The sequence below is a fragment of the Manis javanica genome, chromosome 5 (genome assembly GCF_040802235.1).
Source record: "Manis javanica isolate MJ-LG chromosome 5, MJ_LKY, whole genome shotgun sequence".
NCBI classification, from domain to species: Eukaryota; Metazoa; Chordata; class Mammalia; order Pholidota; family Manidae; genus Manis; species Manis javanica.
This window is the reverse complement of record NC_133160.1, coordinates 86,092,940-86,117,020: the sequence shown is the minus strand read 5'-3', so window position 1 is coordinate 86,117,020 and position 24,081 is coordinate 86,092,940. Positions and strand designations below refer to the sequence as shown.

Genomic DNA, 24,081 nt, shown 5'->3' with positions numbered 1-24,081 from the left:
ACAACTTATTTTCAAATGGAAGGAAAGATGTTATATGCAACTAACAAAAAAGAATAAATCACTACTGAAGAGAGTAAAGGAAAGGTGAAGAAATGAGAACATTTCTTATTTGATTAATTTATCATGACTTAAACTCAATTCCCTTAGCAAATAAGCTATTTCCAGACAACTAAGAATTTTGGTGAGAATTATAAATTTTTTGGCTTCCAGAGTACCAGTTAGACAGCATATTTCAAACATTTCACTCTAACACACAGTAAATAATGCATTTTACAAGGTGATTGAGCATACCTATACAAATATATATATATATCACGTATACGTCTAAAATATAAATACAAAGTAACCCACCTTACTACCTGCTGTCTACTCATATTTTCTATTTTATTTCACTTTTTAAGAAACCTACTATGTTGATTTCACAACCTCATAATGGGTTATAAATAGTTAATTTAGAGTTTTATCCTTTGAAGGTAATATATGGTTCCTAGATCATTCATTCATCCACTCAACAGAGTGAGTATTATTTGCAAGGCAGTGTTTTAAGTGCTTTCAGTATGCAAGAGATTTAGACATAAATCCTGCCCTTATAATCACTTACCTGTGCTTATTTAAAATCCAGTTAAAATAGAGTAAAATATATATGTGTGAATTTTTCATTAATTCTCTGTCCTTTCTGGGTCCTGCTTTGGTACGGATTATTGCTAGATATATTTGTAGAGATTTTATATGACTTGACCTTTTTACTTATCTATCTGTTCATAATCTTAAGTCATAATCTGTTTGTGACATTATAACTATTTCCATGGAAACAACAACCAGTGCCTCTTAGAGAAGAGAGAACTAATTTTTAAAGAAATTGAAGTTTGGTGGTGATGCAAGGAAGATAGCATCTGGCCAAGAGAAAACAAAATGTTATTAATCTACATCAGGATAATGGTTTCACATTTTTCTAATTTAAATAAATCAAAGTCTTACTTTGAGAGCTGCATTGTAAAAAAAAAAGTTCTCTAAATGATGCTAGGTATCTTTTTCATTTCTGCATATCTGTAATTGTATGTTTTATCTTTCTTACTGTTTTACTTTAGTAAAAAGTCCTTACCTCACCAAGTATCTTTTTTTAAAAAAAATATGATTATGAAGGGTGCTTCTTATATTATTTTAAATTAATTTTGGCTTAATTCTGTATTAGTTCACATATTCAAGGAGAATGGCTTCACTTAAAAAAAAAAGGAACTTTAGATCACTATTAAAAAAGAGTGCAACGTCTCCATTTTCACACTTCTCCAGTGAGTGCAACATTTTCATTGAGACTCTTCAACATTTGTCAGTGATTATAGACTATATAGACATCAGATTCTGATCACTTAAAAATGTTACATAATTTATTTTGAAAAAATCAACACTTAATTTATTTTAATTTTTTCTGCATTTATCACTTCATAAGTAAATTTAACAATTTTCATTAGAAAATATGTCTTTTAATTTTTTGTTACAGTAGTATCTATTGACTGTCTATATATAGTATATCAAATATAATGAGGGTCAGGGACAGTGGAATGTGTTTATGCCCATGAATTATAGATGAAGGGTTTCTGGATTTGAAGGAAGTTGACTAAGGAAGAGTTCTGGAGGGGAATAAAAAATATACTACCAATTAAAGATGATAGATACTAGAATACAAAATGTAAACTTTTCCAAAATGATTTTTGACCTTAGCATTTGTAGACATTTACAAATGTTGTTATGTTACTTATATTGATTCTTCTTGGAATAATCTGTTCATACTTTTTGTCTTTTTTCTGTTAAGAATGGTTTTTTCCATTATTACTACTCTTTAGTTTTTTGGTTTATGGGATAGTATGTGAATACATTCTTAGTTTAAAATTGGATTTTGGTCTTTTTTTGTTTTATAAAGCAAATATTAATAGCTCTAATACAAAATAATAATTGTATAATATTTATATATGCTATATATACTATTATATACTCTTATAGATACATATATAAATTTTCTAGTGTGCATATGTGTGTGTAATATTTATTATTGTTATTATTATTGTTCAAGTACACAAATGCCTTTTGGGCTTCTCATTATTTATGTTACTACTTTATCAGTCTTATTTAAATAGTATGTTTAGATTTAGAAATATATTTTTTAATAGAATTTATTTTTTAGAATAGTTTTAGATTCATAGTAAAATAGAGCAGGAAGTACAGAGAGTTCCTGTAGACCCTCTGTGTCACCCTTCCCTGTCACCCTTCCCCCACTAGTCTCCTCCTCTGTCAGCATCCTGTATGAGTGGTACATTATAATTGATGAACCTACATTAACAAATCACTATACACCGTAGTTTATATTAGGATTCACTCTTGGGGTTGTATATTCTGTGGGTTTTGACAAATGTGTAAAGACAAATGTCCATCATTATAGTATCATACGGAGTAGTTTCATTGCCCTAAAAATATGTGCTCCAACTATTCATCCCTCTGTCCTAACCCCTGACACCCACTGATCTTTTTATAGTTTTGCCTTTTCCAGAATGTCATACACTTGGAATCATACTGTATCTATCCTTTGCAGATTGGCTTCTTTCAGTTAAAAATATGCATTTAATGTTCCTCCTTGTCTTTTATGGTTTGATTAGCTAATGTCTTTTTAGTTTGAATAATGTTCCATTGTTTGTCTGCACCAGTTTACCCATTTACCTACTGAAGAACGTCTTGGTTGCTTCCAGCTTTTGTCAATTATGAGTAAAACTGCTGTAAATTTCCACGTTCAGGTTTTTATGTGGACATAAGTTTTCAACTCATTCAGAGTGCAAATGATGGATCATATTGCAAGAGCAGTTAGCTTTGTAAGAAACTGTCACTGTCTTCCTAAAGGGTGTACCATTTTGCATTCCCACCAATAATGAATGAGAAATTCCTGTCACTCCATATCCTTGCCATCATTTGCTGTTGTCAATGTTTTGTATTTTCACTATTTTTAAAGTATGTAGTAATATCTTGTTGTTTTAATTTGCAATTCCTAATGAAATATGAGGAACAATTTTTGAAGTACTTATTTGCCATCTACATATTTTCTCCAGTAACTTGTCTGTTCAGACCTTTAACCCATGTTTTCTTTCTTTTTTTTATTTTTTGAAGTATACTTGATATATGATCTTATATTGGTTCCAAGTATACAATACGGTGGTCCAGCAGTTACCCACATTGTTAAACCCTCACCCCCACTATTACAGTTACTATCTGTCAACGTAGGAAGATGTTACAGAATCATTGGCTATATTCTCCATCTCTACTACCATCCCTGAGACAAATTTATATTATAATTGATCATTTTTGTGCTTTCTTACCTTCACCTTCCCATCTACCCATCCCAACCCCTCTTCATGGTAACCACCAGTCACTTCTCAGTGTCTATGAGTCTACTGCTATTTTTCTCATTTCATTTTGTTTTGTTTTTAGATTCCACAAATAAGTGAAATCACATGGTGTTTGTCTTTTTCCACCTGGTTTATTTCACTGAGCATAGTACCCTCTAGGTCCATCCATGTTTTTGCAAGTGGCAGGATTTCTTTTTATGGCTAAATAATATCCCATTATGTATATGTACCACCTCTTATTTACCCATTCACCTATTGATAGACACTTAGGTTGTTTCCATATCTTGGCCATTGTAACTAATGTGGCAATAAACTTAGGGGTGCATATATCCTTTTGAATTAGGGATTTTGTTTTCTTCAGGCAAATTCCTAGAAGTGGAATTACTAGGTCAAACAGTATTTCTATTTTTAGTTTTTAGAGGCACCTCCATAATGCTTTTCACAGTGGCTGCACAAATTTACATTCCCACCAACAGTGTAGGGGGATTCCCTTTTCTCCACATCCTTGCCAACACTTGTTATTTCTTGTCTTGGATAGTGGCTGTTCTAACTGGCATGAAGTGATACCTCATTGTGGTTTGATTTCCATGTCCCTGATGATCAGCGATGTGGAGCATCTTTTCATGTGCCTGTTGGCCATCTGTATTTCCTCTTTGGAGAAATACCTGTTCAGGTCCTCCGTCCATTTTTTAATCGTTTTTTTTTTTTTTTGGTGTTGAGGCATATGAGTTCTTTGTATTATTTTGGATATTAAAACCTTTATTGTATAAATTGTTTACAAATACATTCTTTCATGCTGTAGGTTACCTTTTTGTTCTGCTCATGGTGTCCTTTGCTGTTCAGAAGAATTTTTTGTTTGATTAGTCCCACTTGTTCATTTTTGATATTGTTTCCCTTGCCTGGGGAGATGTGTGTGTCCAGGCAAAATTTGCTCATGATTATGTTCAAGAGATTTTGCCTGTTTTCTTCAAAGAGTTTTATGGTTTCATGTATTACATTTAGGTAATACGTATAGACAGCATATATTGTAAGTGGAAGAAGACACATTTTATGATCTCACCATTATGAAATTCTAGAAAAGGCAAAATTGTAGGAATGCAAAGCAGATGAGCGACTACCTGCAGCTAAGTCGGGGAGCAGAGATTGGCTGCAAGTGGTCACAAGAGAACTTTTTGGTATGACACAAGTGTTCTAATACTGGATTATTATGGTAGTTAGACAACTGATTAATTTTTTCATTATACCGTATACTTAAAGCATGAATTTTATTGTATGTAAGTTACATCAATATAGCTGTTAGAAACAAACAAAAAATATATACTTGTGTGTTTTGTTCTTTTCCTGCCTAGGTAATTATCTGCAAGAAACTTTCTGAAAAGCTGATAGAATTTCCACTGCTGGCTGCTTGGTACCAGAGGATGCAAGAAGTGCCAAGAGTACAAACAGCAGCAGCTCAGTGTGGTATCCAATTTCTCCATTTACCAGAGTTGCTGACCACCTCAAATGAACAGCATCCAAACTTACGTGAGGCCCCAGGTGTAGAGGAGCAAAACGATCCTTTGTTTATAGGAGGACCAAGACCCACTATGACCAAGTTAATGGTATTAAAGTTTTCCTTGAAAAATTCCATGTGATAGTGCTGCTGAGCATTCTGCTCCAACTTGCAATCATTTGTTGACATTATTTTTGTTATAAGTTTTTATTGGTAGCTATCTTACATCGCTTTTGACCAATTAATATTTCTGCTAATCTTTAGCACTTAAGTGAAATATAGTAAATTGAAAATTTTTAATATATGTGTCTTTGGAGTCAGGTAAGTCAGAATACATATTTTTTTTAAGTATTTTCTCAAAACTTTTTTTAAAAATATATTCAGGGACTTTGGTTAAGGTCATAATCAGATTTGGGCAAGTGTATTTTTGACCTGACATTTTTCTGTTGTAAGGTTTTGGTCTGTTTTCTTTGGTGAATGAAAAGTTTGCTGATTTAGAAAACTGTAAGATTTTAGTTGACACCAGCCCCTTCTCTCATCAGCTTAACTTTGTTCACCTAGGGCTGAAACAGTGAAATACCATAATATAGTTGATTTAGATAATATCAAGGCATGTCTAAAGTTTGATGTTACCTTGATCACATGATTCTACTATGCAGGGATCTCTGGTTCCTCTTCTTAGTGTTTTTAAATAAATAATAACAAGGAGATAAATAATTTGTTTTATATTAAAATGCTAAGTTTTAAATTTTTCACAAACCAAAAATCTGTAATTTTAATTCACACTGATTTTCCTTCCTTGCTTTTCAAGCAGTAAATGACACTAGGAAAGACATTTGTATTTTATATGTTTAAAATATAGTTATAAACAAGGAGAGATAAATAACTGAAATTTAAATTCATGAAAAGTTAATGATTGTAAACATAAACTCTCTTGTAAGAATATACAAAGTATAAAGGCGTCCTGAATTTTTAATTTATAAGGATGTGTTAGTTCAGGTCCTCCAAAAAGTGGACTCCAAAATGGGTTAGATGTGCAAGAGGTCTACTGAAGGACATGTGTGAAGGACAGTCAGGGAGTCAGGGAAGGCTGGGAGCACAGACAAGGGCCCCTGTGCATAAGAAGGAAAAGAAGGGTTGTGTTAGAAAAGTTTTAGACTTTAGTGCAGTACTAACAAGGTTTGACAAGCAAGTGGAAAATCTTTAAGCCCAGATCATCTGTCAGAAAGTTCCATGTTTCTCAGGAATGGTTTGCCTCAGGACTATCTCTGCAGCTCTGTCACTGGCTTGAAAGCAGACCATGGGAAGACTGCACTTGGGACCAAGTGACTTGGGTTGTAATCTCAACTTTGTAGTTAAGCTAACATTGTGATCTTCATTTAGTCATTTATCCAAAAGATTTTAATTTCTCTATTTCTGTGTTTATCTTTTCTGATTTTAAATCTTATGGTTGTATAAAAGATGACTGGGACATTATATCTACAATTTTTTAAAACAGAAGGTAATATCTGAAAAAAGTTAAAATTCCAATTTTCATTTTATTCTGACTTCAGTAGTATGTATTAGATACAGTAAATTTTTATTTTTAATAGGGCATTGTTTTTGCTACTTAATAGTGAATTTCTCTATTGACATATATTTGAAAGACAGCAAATATTATACCATATTAATATACTATGTGAAGATATTAATTTTGTTTATATAGTAACTTTTCATTTCTGTTTCATCATAGTATTTTGTGCCAATTACATGAGGACACATGAAATTGGTGCCAAGTGGAAGTATAATATAGTAAAGTATTTCTTAGGAACATTCACATCTCACTTCTTATTCTCCTTCTATTTTCTTTGATTCAGTCTTATCTCCAAAATTTCCTCAATTCTTCAGAGATTTTAAATGTATTTATTCACTCATTCAGTCAAGAAAAATGTATGTGTCTACTAAATAGCAGGCATGTTCTGAATGTTGGATATATAGAGAATAAATTGCACTGCCTTCATGGTACTTACATTCTCATGAGAGAGGTAAATAAAGAAAAAAATACAAGTAAAGTATAACATATTAGATAATGATAAGTTCTGTAAAAAAAATAATATGTGGTAGGTGGGGTGGAAGTAATAGTTGGGGTCCTTTTTAGATAGAGTAGTCTGGAGGGCTTATCTGATGAGGTGTAGATATTAAGCAAAGACCCTGAGGAAGTGTTCTAGGCAGAGGGTTGAAGGTCCAACTAGTAAAAAGACCCTGAGCAAATCTATCAGTTCAGAAAGTAGATCAGTTGCTCAAGGCAGGGGACTGATGGGGGAGAAGGGAGAGTGTCTGCTAATGGGTATAAGTTCCTTCTTGAGGTGATGAGATATTCTCAAATTAGATAGTGGTTATGGTTGTACAACTGAATATTTTAAAAACCATTGAATTGTATGCATTAAGGGAGTAAATTTTATGGCATATAAGTGATATCTCAATGTATCACTTTTTTAAAAGACCCTAAGGTAAGAATAAGTTTGGTGAAATGAGAAATAGCAAGAAGTTTGGTATGGCTAGACTAGAACAAGTGAGGTAGGAGACAGGTGTATGATGTCAGAGTAATATATTTATTTTTTGGAGACAAGTAAGTACTCTTGACCTCTACCTATATTTCCACCCTAACAAAAGAACCTTTATACTATTTCTTTTGGGACTGGAATTCACCTAGCTCACATAATTGGAAAATAATCTCATGAACTAACATAGAAAAGGAGTTAATGATAGATTCTCAGGGATTTTTTGTTTGAATAGGATATTGCTGGAGATAAAAATACCTAAACAGGGATGTCTATCCTGTGGGCTATGGGCCCAGAATGTGTTTGGAAGGGGTCTGGAATCCATGTCTGTAGGTCAAGTAAATTTTTAATGTTGTCATTTTTTAACATGTTGGAAACCACTTGGTTAAAACAGAGAACTCCTTTTCTTAGAGATATTGCAGACACTTGTAAAAGACTGGTAATGAATGATATTTTGGGGTATATATTAAAGTGGAGGCTTTTTAGTCCTGTAAACATAGCTTCTATACTGTGGCAATTTTCATATATGTAAAAACAGACTTTGATGGACATATACAGTCAGTTTTTTATTATCTCTGTGTGGATTATTTTTGATACAATTTTTATCCTCAGGTGACCTTTCCAATATATTTCTAGGTAGCTTATTACTTGTATGCAGTTTCAGATAATAATTTTAAAAACTGTATTGCTTTTTATTATCTCAGTATAAAAAATATAAAAGTTTTGGCAAAAAATTCAACAAGTCATATTTCTTATGTAACTAAATATTTTAAGGAATACTAGTAATTGCTAATATATATGTTCCTCCTTGCCAATAAAGAAAATAAAAACTTGGCCTTCTAAAGCATAACAGAATTTTATTAATTCATTAATTTGGAAAAAGCTTATTTCCTTTTCTAGGAAAAAGGCATTGAAGTGATGTTTTCTCCTCACCCTTGCCCTTCTTGGACCCTTGACTGGAATAATCTTCCTGCAGCAGTGAGCCCCAAAGAAGGTGAGTTTGGTTTTTTTTCCTCCTTTAAATTTTATTTGTAATCTGGGTACCCCATTCAGATCTGTCTTCCAAATCTCTAATTCTCTCTTTGGCTATATTTAATACTCTGATAATACTACTCATTGAGTTTTCATTGTATTTTTATTAGAAAAATTTCAAATATACACATTGCCTACATTTAACATTTCCTACATTTGCTGCATTTATTCCTTTTTTTTCTTTGCTGAATATTTCGAAGGAAATTCCAGGTAATATGTCACACTGTAGTACCCATATCTAAAGAGTATTGACATCTTAAATTATCACCATGTTATTATCACACCACAGAATTAAAATTCCTTGCTCCTGTAATGCCCAGTCCATAATCATCTTCTGCTATTTGTTTTTTTCTGTTGACTTCACTCCTGGTTTCTTATTTCACTGTTAGTTTTGTTATTTTAGATTGTGAATTCATTTTTTTGGCTACCTAAATCTGTAGGAATCTTGTGGAGCTAGGTTAGGAATAAATTACCATAGAAAGGACTTATATTTATTTATGCCAGGCATCTCAAGTTACTAGAACTTAAGACTACTTAGCATTATTTTTTCAGTTTGAGATTTCTTCAGCCTTTTCTATCAGGAGCTGAGGTTTAAGCAGACATGTTACTTTTTATCATCTTACTTGACTGTTGAGTAGGACTTTTTTTTTTAGTGATTATTTTCTTAAGAAATATAACTTTTCAAGTTTCTGCTTTTATGTAGTGATATTAGTTCCCACTCCCTACCATTATAGGAATCACAGACTAGCCTCTTTGTCTTTCTGTTAAAGCCTAGATCCCTATTATTAGCAAATAACTTCCTAGCATCAGTGGTGTCAGTTTAAGATTACTACACTGCTTTTTCACTCCTTTTTAAGGCTACATGGATCTCCTTTACTCTCAGAAATCTGTTAGACATATAAAAGGATGATTGTTGAATTTTAAATACTATTTTAGGCATTTTTAGATGGAGAACTCTTTTAAAGCTCAATGTACTATTTATTTAATTGTCCACCTATTCTTTAGTTTTATACTAAGCCAAATGTAACTTTTGATATTCAAATTTTCTTTGAAATTGTTTGCCTTCCTTTTTCATATTCTTTTCTTCTGTGATGTTTCTAATATTGCCTGTATTTCACTGCCAATTCTATTCTGTCAATGAAGGAAATAATTTAGAAATCTTCTAGAATGGAAGAAGATTATGTTGGAAACTTAAGAACTTCTGCCTCAAAGACATTTTATAAAAATGAAATTTGTATTTTGGTCTTTTATTAAATATATGAAAAACAGTCACTAATGAATATGTTGATATTTTAATTTTAAATATTTTCTGACACTGAAAATTTTTAATACTGTTTTTATTGTACTTGCAGTTGATTATTTTATATATTTACTAGTATAGTAAAGATATAGCCTAGATTTTGAACAGGTTAAAACTATACTAAATAACAAATCAGCTTCTTACTAAGATTTATATTTATCAAGAAATGAATACAGAGTTTTCTAAGTGCCACATGTTTTGCTTTATCCATAATTAATTTAGTATGAAGACAAAATAATATTTTCACTTATTAATTGAGCAATCAATTACATCTGCTACCAACTCAGAGATCTGACATTAAGCATTCATGTGTGGCTGTTTACTGGTTAGAAGTGCATATCTAACAGAGTTCATGGAATATATTACTCATTATATCCCTTTAATTGGATCACCCTCTTTTCATAAATATTATGACAAACAAGGAGCTATGACAGCAGAGCTACCTGGTTTACTCACATTTTATATACTGTTTCTTGAAAAGTTTATAGTTTATGTTAAACTAAGGCTGAACTATGGGATTTTAGGTTTTGTTTTCAGTCTGGCAATTTCTGTATTGCATGGCTATAGGGTCTTTGTGAAATGAAGTTATTATATGTAGGGTATGGAGGTCATTATGAAAGCGTTCTCATGATTTCTGTTCTTGTACCGTTTTTTAGGAGAGGTGGAATTGTAGTAAGATTTTATCAGTACTTGATTCATTTGAATGTTTGTAAGACATCCATATACTGAATCCACTGAGTTACATCAAGGCTGGGTGTGTACTGTAAGAATCATCCTCTTTACTAACAGGCTATATTAATTTTTGTGATGGACTTCAATATATTTCTTAAGCTTGTATAATCTTCTACTCTCTGCTCTCGTTCATTTTTCTCCCCACATCTTAAATACCATTTCCTCAACTTTTCATTGTTTCCCTTATACAACCTATATTTATTATCTTCATGCATTCACTTTTATTTTTCCTCCAGCCTTGAATATTCTGCTTCCTACTTCCCTTCCTATTGCAATTGTCCTCATCTTTTAAGGATCAACTCAAATGTTGCTTCCTTCATTAAGCCTACTGTGTAGGCTTTGGAGTCAGCCTGCCTGAGTTTGAAACCTAGGCTGCTAACTAGCTAGATTATGTATGGCCAGATTCTCAACTTGTCTGTGCCTCAACTGCCTCAGCTGTAAAATGGGGATGGTAATAGTACCCACCTTATGAGATTGTTGGTACATTCAATGAATTAATATATAAAACAATACACAGTCTTGTAAATAGTACATGTTAAATAATACCAATATATTAGAAATAATAATTCCCTCTCAACATTCCTTTAGTACTTTCCTATACTTCATTTTTGGCACTAATAGTATGGTTCTCTTATACTATAATTGTGTGAATATTATCCTTCTCTAATGGGCTGTGAGCTCTTCAAATATAGGTCCCCATGGATAGGTACTCAATAATATTTTATTAAATTGGATTGAATTGAGACTGCAAATGCTTTTCTTAACTTCCCAAATTTCTGCTTAAACCAGGCAACTTTTGAATTCTTTTGTTTCAGGTGGATTTAAAGGGCTAAAACAATTGAGGATATTTAGTTTGAAGGGAAGAGAACTGCAGATTTAATTTATATAATCATTATTGTTTATTATTCTTAGTTATTATTATATTTTTTTATGGACTGTTTGGGACATTATGCCACTTCTAAATACTTAACTATCTCCTTTAAGAACAAGAACATTTTCTTATGTGGCAATAGTACAGTTATCAAAGCAGGATATTTAATTTGGCATATACTATTATCTAATCTACAGTCCAGTAGATTGTGGTGCATTTAATTGTCATGTCTCTTTAGTCTCCTTTATGTGAAACCATTTCTCAGTCTTTCTTTGCTTTTTATAATAGAACTTTTTTGAAGAGTTCACACCACTTTTTGTAGAACACCTTTCAATTTGGGATTTGTCTAATGTTTCTTCATGATTAGATTCAAGGTATGCGTCTTTCTCAGGAATGATGTTATGTCCTCAATGCATCATACCAAGAGGTATATTATGTCCGTTTGGCCTCAGTGATGTTAACTTTAATAATTTGGTTAATGTGGTGTCTGCCAAGTGTCCCTACTGTAATGTTACTATTAATAAATAGTTTGTGGAGAGGTATTTGAGACTACATAATATGTTGTTTCTTTTCAAAATTTTATTCACTTGTTTATATTCATTTCCTGCCTCTTGCTCATAATAGTTGTAAAATGGCAATTTTTCAGCTCCATCATCTCTCTATATTGTTAATAGTTGCCACTCTACTGTAAGAAGTTTTTCCCATCTTAAATATCATTCTGTCTCTTCATTATCAGTATTGACTCGTGGGTTTTTATTTTATTAAATAAGTTATAATCCATCATTGTCATTATTTATTGCACTGTTCAAATTGTCCCAGATTGTGAGCCCCTTCAAGCTAGCTCCTGATCCTTTGCAAATGCCCCAATCATTCTATGACCACTTCACTAATTTCTGGCATAACAAAATAGTACAGGCTCATTTTGTCATTTCCTCGCCGCAGCCCTAGAATCAGCTGTTTTTCCAAGGAGCCCTTCCTTTGGTAGAGAATAGTATTTAGGAATTAAAGTTTGGGCACAAAGTGTGCTCAGTGCTAACAGCGTTACTGCTTCTTGGTACTCTCAGATGGGAGATGAATGTATAAATAGAATCATGAGGAATATTATATATATGTATATATGCATATACATACATTCATCATCACACATGTCAGTATCTACTGCTGTACCTATGTATCTGTTATCTCTATGTATTGAAAATCATGAGTTTATATTGATACCTCTAATTTCAACCTAACACCACAGGATCCTTGTTAGTTTTTCTCAATTCAGTATCTGTATCTACTTCCAACAGTAAAATACAGAGCTCCAAGTATCACCAGTGTTTTTGCTCATTTGTTTAGAATTGCGATACCCATGTCTGTGAAAAATACACCAACTAAACCAAATTTCAACTGTTTGCAGTTATTTCGATCTTTTAGGATACATGGTCAAAGTTCTCATGCAGACAGTTATTATCTATGGTTTGATAGGGATGAATTTTAAAAAGTGAGGAATGAAAAGTTTTAGTATTAATCATGTCTGCTGATAGAAAATCTTCAACCGACAGTTTTCTCCTGCATGGAGAAGATCCATCCAATTGCCTACTCTCTATGACTAGTTGGTTTCAAATAATTGTGATTTCCTACTCTAACGAACTAGGATAGATACTGTGTGAGCCTGAGGCATCTCTGTTCTAGCCCTCTGAATTTTTACCCTCTGGATGTGAAGGAAGGAATGAATATAAAATCTTTTTCCTTAAGACCTAGGAGAGAGCTGTCCCAAGCCGCTCACTCCATGCAGTATTTTCCTATGGCCCTTTCTGTTCTCCAGGAGCTTTTAGGAGGGTGGTTCCTATATTAGGAGTTACCCTTAGCCCAGGATCACCGTATCAGTCACATGGGAGGGAAGAGAGTCAGAAGCATGACCTTACAGAAGATAAAGGCAACAAGATGATAGTTGTTCAGGTGTTGTTCCAGTTATAATCCCTTTTATTCTTATATTCAAGGTTCCCCTGTGTTACAAGTATGGCCCAATTAGGTATAACAAGGCCTTGGTTTTGCTTTTGAGCTACACGAGAGCCTGTCTCCCAAGAAGACTGAAATTACTGATTAAATTTATAGTTCTAAGAATACAGGAGTTTTCAATCCTAGTGGCAGATTATTCTCTCAGTAGCAAGATGTTTCTTTTTATCAACATTTATATATAGTAATTGTAGATGACAATAGCTTTACATTCAAAAATTTATTCTGATGAAGATTATTTTTGTAAATATCCAGTGTTTTCTCCACTTATTTTCTGTAAAATATTAAGGTTGAAAAGAATGAATTGATCCTTGACTTTAGGAAAAGATATAAAATAAAATAGTGATATACAAGTAGAAAAAATAGGCCATAATGCAGAGTCCCTTCTACCATTTAGTTGTATGCTTCTACAAATAATGGAATCACCCTTTCCTCTTCCAGCAGAAGTGATTTGGAGAAGCAAGGGAAGAGTGTGATCAAGGGCTTGGAGAGAGTTGAATCCAAGATGGAGAATGGAAGGGCTAGACAGAGCCTTTCTCCCTTCAGTGATTCTTTGCAAGGTTCTTACTGACCCTGGGGGACATGGCAGATAGCATAATTTATTGCTGTTTGTGCCAAAAGGCCAGGGATGCTAAAAATTCACCATAACAAAAAATGGTGTCACCCATAAATAAGTACTGCCTTCCTTTGGAGAATCTAAAACATAAAAACTTCTTTTAGGGCCTGTTGCAGGGTATAAGGAAGCTTCATTGTTCTAAACCACTGCTTTTTAAACAAGGACATTCATCAGAATAATTTGGAAGACTGTTAAAATAGATTGCTGAGCCCTACCCCAGAGTTTCTCAAGCAACTCTGAGATGAGGCCCTAGAACTTGCATTTCTAAGAAGTATCCAACTAATGCGGCTTATCTGCTTTGGGGACCACCCTGGGGGAAGTGGTACCTAAATAACTGATACAGCACATGCATTTGCTGCTTTGATTGCAAACTTTTGCCACTAAAATAAGATGAAGGACAAGATTAAAGCTTAATTTTTAAAAAATTAAATTTTCTTTTCTGCTTTTAGCATGGAACACAAAAAAGAGCTTGTCCATACCTCTGAATTATTTTGTAACTATAAAGACTTCTCCTTTAAGTCAATTATACTAGCAAATATAAGTGGAAGTAGATGTATCTTGATGCAAATAAAAATAACTATCTCTTTCAAGAAAAATTTTTTTCCTAAAATACTAGTAGATTCTTGTATTTTCCATTTCACACACTAGAAAAGACTCAAAGTTGTACATATGTTTTCCTACTTATAAAAAATTATTCGCCAGTGAGAATATTCTCAATGTAAGGATATATTCTCAATGTGGGGATATATTTTCAGTATATTCTCAGTGTGAAGATATATTCTTCCCAACCTTTTTTTTTGGTTTATATTATAAAACTTCAGATTATAAGGCTGTTACATTTTGAACATTTCACATTTAAAATACTATAAGTGGATGAAGAGAATAAGATTAAAAGGGTTTTTTTCCTACTTTTCTGGGGAAAAAAATTACCTTGCATTAAATGTTTTTCATTTCTCTGAAGTATACTTATCTGTGAAATCCTAAACATGACCATATTTGACTCGGAACTCTACAACTTTATAACTATTTTCTCTTAACAGTGAAGTTCTCAACAAGCATTTTGATGACTTACCAAAAGTAATTCAATCTTTTATTTAAACTGCATTTTAATCTGAAGCTAAAAGCCTCTGAAAGATAGTATATATAAATATAGAAAGAATTTATATCAAACGGTTTAAAATATAGCGAGGTTGTAAAGAATGGGTTTATTATTTGCTTAATGGTACTCTTTTGATTCAGTGCCAAACATAATATATATGTGTAGAGACTGAAATAGAGATAGATATATATCATGTAAGTATTATATTTAACTACATATTGTGTTTATGAATGATACAGAGCAGATCATGTGTTGAATTCAGCTCCTCTTCTGGTAGAAAGTTAGAGAAGTTGGCTAGAGTAATAGTAGAAGTAATTGAAAATGACAAGGGTGGGTAAAGTTTTACTAGGCAAATTCTTCCAATTATTATAGCATTAGACATTCTGTATATAAAAATGTTAGTTTTTTATAGAATACTAATTAATTATACTTGGTAATCAAGAAAGGTAATACTGGTGGTAAGAATATTTTATATAGGTTCTAATGAGTAACCATTAGTTGAATTTTTAAATTAAAAATAAGTAATATACTTTGTTATGTTTATTAGAAAGGAAAACAACTTAAAGATATATAACTTGTAGAAAGGTATCTTTATTTTTCAGTGTTATTCCTTCATGTGCAACTTAAAAGGATTTAAAATTTCTTCATATGAAAAATTAAAAGTTTAAATATGATAAAAGAACCATATAAAATACATAACTTACTATAATTGTATAGTAATAATATGTTGATTTTTATTCATCTAAGCCTTTTTTAATTTAAACATTAAAACTTTTTAAGCCTTTCAGAATTCGACATATAGTACTTAATTTAGTCAATTTCCTTTCAAATTTATAGATATAATACAATTTTTATCAAAATCCACCAAGATTCTTTGTATAGTCAAGCTTATCTAAATTTTATTCGAAAAGAAAATTTTATATGAATGAATTTCTAAAAGGAATAATAGAGAGAATCACTCTACTCAATGTTAAGACTTTCTATACCAGTTACAGTAATTCGGGCAATAAATACATAGATCAATACAACAGAATAGATAACCTACAAAAAGTCATAAAATAAACTCAGCAGGAATCTTTTCAACAAATTGTGCTCAATCAATTGGACATCCATAGACAAAGACAATGAATCTATGTAAATTTCACAATTTATATAAATTTTAACTCAAAATGGATCATGGATTTAAATGTTAAATTAAAAAATATTAAACTTTTGAAGAAAATATTAAGACTTGTAAAAAGCTTTGGGAGCTGGGATTGGAAAAAGAGTTCTTACACATGACACCAAAAACATGACTCATAAAATCCTTTTTGATGAATTGGACTTAATCAAAATTAAAAATGTTTGCTTTGCCAAAGACTCTGCTAAGAGGATAAAACAAGTTAAAAAGGAGAAGAAAATATTTGCAAACCCCATATATACAAATCTGACACAGAATTTGGACCTGGAACATATAAAGACCTCTCCAAACAGTAAAAAACAAACAAAATAATCCAATTAGAAAATGGACAAAAGATATGAACAGACATTTTACCAAAGAGGATATATAGTTGGCAGAAATGCACATGAAAATATTTTCTACTTCTTAACCACTAGGGAAGTATAAATTAACATTACTGTGAGATATCATTATGCACCTATCACAATGACTAAAACCAAAATGTAACCTCAGATGTTGAGGAGGATTTGGAGAAACTGAATCACTCATACATGGCTAGTAGGAAGATAAAATGGTACAACCACTCTAGGAAATAGTTTGGCACTTTCTTACAAAACTACACATACAGTTACCACAAGATTTAGCAATTGCACTCTTGGGCAGTTATCTCTGAGAAATGAAAACGTGTATCATACAGAAGTCTGCACATGAATGTTCATAGCAACTTTATTCTTAATAGCCCTAAACTGGAAACAGCACAAATGTCTTTAAATGTGTGAATGATTAAACCAATTCTGATGTGTTCAAGCTATAGAATATTACTGAACAAAATGGAACAGACTATTGCTACTTAAAACAACTTGGATGAATCTCTAGGGCATTATGATTAATTAAAAAAGCATATCACCAAAGGTTACCTATACTACATGATTGCATTTACTTAACATTGTCAAAATGATAAAACTAGAGAGACAGAGAACTGATTAATGGTTGGCAGGGAGCAGGAGTGGGCATAGCATGATGCCGCTGTAAAGAAAGTTCTCTTGTGATGAGGTGTTTATATGTATCTATACATGGGATCAGATTTCATATATATACATGCATATATGAATGCATATAAAAACTAGTGAAAACTGAGCAAGTTCTGTATTAACAGCATTATATTAACAATGATTTCCTGTTTTTGACATTGCACTGAAGTAATAAGATGTCACATCATGGAAGCTGGGTGAATAGTACATGGGACTTTGTGTACTATTTTTCCAAGTTCCTGTGAGTAAAAATATCTGAAAAAATCTTGAAAATAAAGAATATGAAAATAGTTCAGCTCATCCTTTTCAAAAATATGTATCAGAAAATTTCTGGAGATGATTTATAAATCAAATGATTCGTTTGGTACAAGGCAAGAACTACAAAGATATCTTAATGTATTTCCAGATAAACATTGACTTTCACTCTTGACAGACAGGTTGCTTTTCTCAAGCTCCGGGAGAAATAGAGAAAGTTAAATTGACATAATCTGAGTTTTTTTATATCAACATTGTTCCAGAATAGATTAGTAAAGTCTAGGAATAGCTCAAATATTAGTCTCTAGCTTATAGTTTGTACTAGGGCTTCTGTCGTGCCACCAGAAAACTTCACTTTCCTTGAGGTTGTCATGGTGTTTATGAATGTTATCGTGAATGGATGTTATGTTTATGAGAAGTAAAGTTCTTTCATACTGAAAGCTTAATAGTGTCCCATTTCAATTATACATTGCATTTCAAAATACTGAAAATTGGTACTGAGCATTTCGTTTTGACTGTCAAAGTGGTTGAGTAAATAACTTTATTTTGAACTTAAATCAGCTCAGTCAGGTGTGGAAATGACATAGTTGTATAACATTGTACTATTAACTAAATTATCTGGAACCACTTTGCTATAAACAAGGCCTGAAAAAGAGTAGCAAAATTAAATTCAAGTTTTATTACTTCAAAGTCCTCAACAAAAATAAGTACATAGAGGCAGCACTTCTTTGGCTAGGAACCATTGGTAAAATGCTCTTTGGTACTTTAAATCCATATAGCACAGGGCTCACTGGGTTTCTAGTCTCTTTTTCTTTTTCTGTTTTTAAGCCATGGAACCAGATTGTCTTAGGAAAATACAATGCCCCCTTTTTTTCTTTTCTTTTTAAGTGTACTTAACTGTGGCATGTGATTAAAGAAAAAAAAAAATAAAGTTCTTTTTTCTCTTGGAGTTAGATTTTCTGTAATTCTTCCCAGTATTATGTTATGCTTTGTTCTATCCTCTAGGGTTAGGCTTTAAGAACCCTATTTATAGACCATGTTTTTAAGTACTTAGCAAGCAGAGCCCCTGATGACTGATCAGCAATGAAGATTTTAATGGCCAGTTTATCTGGGGTGGATTACATAGCATCTTCTAGAGTGTTGCTTTTTAAAACAAAAGTATCTGACATAAGGAAATATCTATGTGATTAAACAAACTTATCTAAGTTTAACTTAATGAGGTCATATGTAAAGTGTAAAAATTAGTGGGAAATATTTTTGTCTGTATAGAAATGAACAAATTGAGACTTTATTGAGCAATTGAGGAAATTTGGGTCTATTCCTGACTTCACTAAGTCATTTGTCACAGGACTAGGCAAGTTTGAGAGTTATCATGGTTTATTTTAGGAATATTATGAATTCACTGATAAGAAACTTTGAATTATTCATTTGAATGAATGTGACTAAGCATTAGTATGTTTCAGAGATTGAATTGCCTCAAAGGCTGAAATAGGATTTATTTTAACACTTACTTCTGAAAACCAGTACCTAATGAGGGTTCTAATCTCTTCAGTGTGTGCTGAAATGCAGTGGAGGTAGGGCCAGTTTAACTCAGCAAGACCTTACTGGTGAACAGAGGTGGAGCATTGTTCCAGTCCTGCTACATTTCCAGCATCACCCAAGTTCTTTCAGAGCTAAAGACATGTACCCATTTCAAGATAAGACCTCCCCTAAAAATTTCCTTTAGTTTCTTTCTTTGAGAGTTTTTCCAATGATCACATATTTGGTACCATGATAACAGGCTTTGATGTTTTACTGTGAGGCAGCTTTGGGTGAAAATTTGAAGAAGTTGTACACTAACTATTAATTGGTGAATTTTCAATAATTACCTAAAAACTGACTGTTGGTGTCATCCAGAAGCAATGAAATATAGGGAGGAATCTTTGCTCTAAAACAAAGGCATCTGCAATAATGTGCTTAGATCCAGCCTTTAGCATCATTTCTAAGGAATACAAATGAACAAGCACCCCAAAACACTTGATATATTACAGGTACATATCACTACTCTGAAAGCTATGAAAGACCACGTCTGTTTATAATTAATGCAAAACCAGCTCCATATTAATTCCATTTTGTATGTTTGCAAAGAGGTATTTCCTCATAATTTAGCTCCTGTATTGCTTTTCCAAACTATTTTTGACTTTTTCACATTAAGTAACTTAAGTTTTTAAGCTTAAAAACTTGGTTTTGCTAAACTTTCAAGAATTACTATTTAAAAATTATAAATATTTGTAATCACATTTAGGAGACAGAGAAAACTAATAATGTGGATCTTTATTTTTCTGCTAGTGGAAACTAACTAGTATTAGTCATTTCGTTTTAAATTGTTATTCTCTGTGCTGTTCCAAATATTTATGATTAAAATCAGTTTGCACAGTGAGCTATTTTATTCTTGGGCTTTGAACCAGCTCCTCTCAGTACCCAAATCCATTCATTATTTTTATTTAATTAGGCCTACCTCATATCGGAGAGATACCTGAAGCAAGCTAATAGCTATGCAGTCACAATAGCTAACAGGTTCTGCATCAATATATTTGTTCAGAAAAATCAATATATTTGTTCTGATGATATTGAATCATCAGAAGAATTTTAAAAAATGATCCTTAACCATAAGATGAAAGTTTAATCACAAATAAAAAACTGTTGTTTTTTAAATGGCGTAAGTATATAGTATTAATAATTGATAGTGTAATGTTTCTAGATGTGAATTTTATACACTTATTTGTGGAAAATCATTTGTTTTTATGTTGAAACCAGTGATTACATTAGAAACTTGACTGCATTCTGTACATACAATGCAAATTTCTGTGCTTCCTAGGAAAAAAATACTTAGGAATTTTGCATATAATTACATAGCAAATATTTTATAAAACTATGGTAAACTCAATTTCCAGGACAATTCCTTCTCTTAAAAACCAATTATTTTATATGATGGCTTTACTCTGAGTCATCTGTTGCAATGAGAAAACAAAAGTATTTTTGTGGTAGTGTTCATGTCAAACAAACTAGATATGAAAAGCTGTGGGTTTTTTTGTTGGGTAGAGATTAGAGAGGCCAAGACCTCTTAGTTTTTTAAAACAAGTTTATTGACTATAAATTTAATGCCCTTGGGGACATAAGCACTCTAAACATTTTTCAGCAAAACAAGGAAAGAAAAGTTGCCAAAGTCAGTATTAAAGAAAATGACTTAGAAAATTGCTCTCCAGTCATACCTACCTGCTTTCATGTAATCTAGGTAGCTTACTGTAAAATCAGGTATTTGTCAGTTAATCAGACTGTGATCTAACCAAAAAGATGTTTTAAAATAATTTTCTTTGTTTATAAAGTAAGTGCTTTTGATGGGTTTTTTTATGGGTTTCTTTCAAATGGCCTTATATTTCATTAATAAGCTTTACATAGCCACTTTTCATTAGATAGATTCTGACTTACATCCTTGATCAAACTCTTTAAAAAAGTGATCGTATGAGTCAGATTCCTGATAGGAAAAGATGACATATTCAAATTGGGCTCATTTGAGATTTTATACATAGAGAGGATAATTATAAAGTTATAAGCAGGGTGTCTTGAACCATAAAGGGATAGGGCAGGAACCTGGGGTTAATAGCTGCAGAGCTGTTTCCATCTCTAGGCCTGAATGGACATGGAGAGGGAAAGAAAGGAGAAAGCCATGTATAGCAAGCTGCTTTGAGAGGGGCAGTAACCTTCAGACAGGCACCCCAGGTGACTTAGGGGTGAGAGCCAGAGGAAGGTACCCTGCCCTCAGTCTTCGTTACCATCCTTCTGATCCGCTGGGGCTCCTCACTCACCAAGCCTGTCTAGATGCCAGAGGGCAAGGAAGTCTGTTGATGTAGCCTCTGCAGGTTGACCACCAGGGCAGGGACCGGTTCAGTTTAGAGGGGCAAACCTAATATATCTGGCTGAGTTATGGAAATTCAGAGCTGAGAGAGACATTAGAGATCATCTAGAATGACGAAATTTGAGCCTCATGAATGGGTTAAGCAACATTCATTGTGTAACACACATTGTATGTCAGCTAGCTGAGTCCAGAACTCTAGCTCTACAATCATTAATGCCTCATACCTGTGCCACATCCACCTATCACAGCATGTGTGCAGACATCTTGGAGGACACTGATTTGTATTGCTACTGTCATAGCAAAAATAATAGCATTTGAAATTTATTCATTTGGGAGTGTGGTTTGCCCATAGTAGTTTGGACCACAAACTTAGTTCAGTTTATACTATAATTGTCTGAAAATTACTTTCAATAACTATACCTGTTATAGAAAATTGCTGTTTAATGTGAGTTTTCTTAAATCCTAGAGTTGTGGGAGTAGGGTAGAAAGAGGAATGTGGATAAAATGAAAGTTCCCATGGCCAGGATTCTCACCTGGTCCTGGCTGGCTAGCTCAATACACACGTGCGGGCAATACATTGCTATTGACATGGTGGCATGACCGCAAGGCTGCAGGAAAGCAGAGCAGAGGCTGGAGTGATGGCAGCATGGAGGACAGAGGCCCAGAGGACAGCTGTGCAGGACGACTGTGCAGGCAGAGAGGCCCAGAAGACAGCTGTGTGGACAGAGAGGCCCAAAGGCAGAGATCAGCTTGCTGCATGCAGACTCGCTCTGAGTAAATGGAATTTTAGTGATTGACCTGTCACTGTGGAAATAATAAAGTTGGATATAACTCTTTTACCCCAAAGAACATTTTGCTGTCATTTTCTTTGGTCACATTGAATCCGTAGAGAACTTGCATGGGGCTGAAACCCATTGGCATGACAATTGGCAAAGTTGGCAGGATTCATTGTTGACCAAGGAAAAAGGCTTCCCTTATGGGAGGGTGCTTCAGTGGGCTGCCCCTGTGAATGGGGAGACAGTGGATTGTCCCTCAGTGTGTATGTGGTCTGATGTGGCTTGCCTCCTAAAGGGCTGGGCCCCACACCAGTACTGGAGCCAAGAGGAGGTGATACCTGAGGCAGTAGGGGTGGCACTTGGTATAGTAAGTAGGTCTTTTGAGAGACAAGAGTGCCTGTGAGGCACTGGAGACTGTGGGTTGGCTGCTTCTCACAGTATTAAAAAAGTCTATGGAAGAGAAGGACATGCTCCAGAAAAAGACCCAAGACATGGTGGCACGAGAATGTGAGCTGCAAAGTGCCTTGGATTCCCTGTAGAAGGAAATGGCATTGATGCAAGAGGAGGCAGCATGAGAACGCTGGCAACAAGATGCTATTGAAGAGGTAAAAGATTCCCTACAGAAAGAGACGGCAGCACGGCCAGGTGCTCTGAAGGAGGAAAAGACCATAAAGGAAAAAGACGAACTCCTAAGGGAAGCACAGGCAGAGGTGGCACGAAAATGCCAGCTGTGAAGCATTGAGGTGAAGGTAAGAGAGCTGCTGAAGACAGCTGGCATTGCTGTGAGGCACAGTAGAAAAGGTAAGGTTGTAGCAGAGGAGGCACTCAGGGGAGGGGAGAGAAAGGTGCCATCAGCCCCAGCAAATGGAGGAGCTGGGGAAGGATGAAGGGGTGGTGCCAGAGGCACTGATCCCTCCTGTATTGAAAGCATGCCCAGTGTTTGTAAAGAAAATAAAGACCCTGCAGCTGAGAGTTCCCCAAGGAAAGGCATAGCCCCCTCCCCAGGTCGTGGAGGACTCTATGGTCCGCCCCTATGCTCAGGCTGAGCTGGTGGATTTGGGCCCCTGGTTTAGGCAGAAGCCCTCAGAGTCAATATCAGATTGGCTCCTGCATCTGTGGGACTTAGGGGTGGATAGAATTCTTCTGTTGGGATCAGAGATGGGAAAGCTGGCTTCCCTGACAGTGCAGCCTGCCTTGAGGCAGTGATTACAAAGTGCACATCAGGCCCCAGGGAATCACTCCTTCCTCGATTGGCTTATGGGTGCACTTCGTGCTGTGTGGCCAATCAGGGTAATCTACCATCCTCCCCTGCTAAATGGCAGACGTATGCTGAGCTCCAACAGGTGTTATGAGAGCTAGGCATAAGAAATGCCATCTATAGTCCAGAGAATCATGGCTCAGATGAAGAGATTTTCACTACTGGGATGAGACATATTGTGCTTCAAATGACTCCCACATCCCTCTTTGGGTCTCTAGTGGCCATTCTTTCCCCTCACTTAGGGCATCCTATAAGCGAGGTGACATGAACATTAGCAGACTTGGGAGAGGCTGAAGCAATGAGAACCCAGAAAGAAATAAGGTCTGCTACTCAAGAAGAATTTAAAGGGTCCCATGAAGGTTATGAGAATCCAGATGTGGGTTGATTTAATACAGGCAGGAGCAGATGGAAGGAATTAGATGGGAAGGCAAATAGGATCTTACTAGAGCTATGACAACAATTGAAACCAGAGCAGCAGTTCCAGCCATTAAGACCAAAGAGGCAGAGGTCAGAGACAGAGCAACAAGAATCGCCTGTGTGTCTGCAAGACTTTTTGCTGGAGAGGCTGGGGAAAGAGGGTATTTTAAGGCCCCCCATTAATTCTTTTGGTTAACTCATTTGAGTAGAACTGGTTT

General features: G+C 34.1%; 1 protein-coding gene across 2 annotated transcripts in view; it reads left to right on the top strand.

Annotated features, from left to right (window-relative positions):
* The window catches only part of GSTCD (glutathione S-transferase C-terminal domain containing), a 136,039-nt gene that overhangs the window by 12,675 nt on the left and 99,283 nt on the right, over positions 1 to 24,081 (top strand). For both annotated transcript variants that reach the window (XM_017666310.3, XM_017666311.3), the window contains exons 4-5: positions 4,739 to 4,990; positions 8,322 to 8,415. In XM_017666310.3, the coding sequence (XP_017521799.3) occupies positions 4,739 to 4,990; positions 8,322 to 8,415 (346 nt within the window). The remainder of the gene's footprint in view (positions 1 to 4,738; positions 4,991 to 8,321; positions 8,416 to 24,081) is intronic.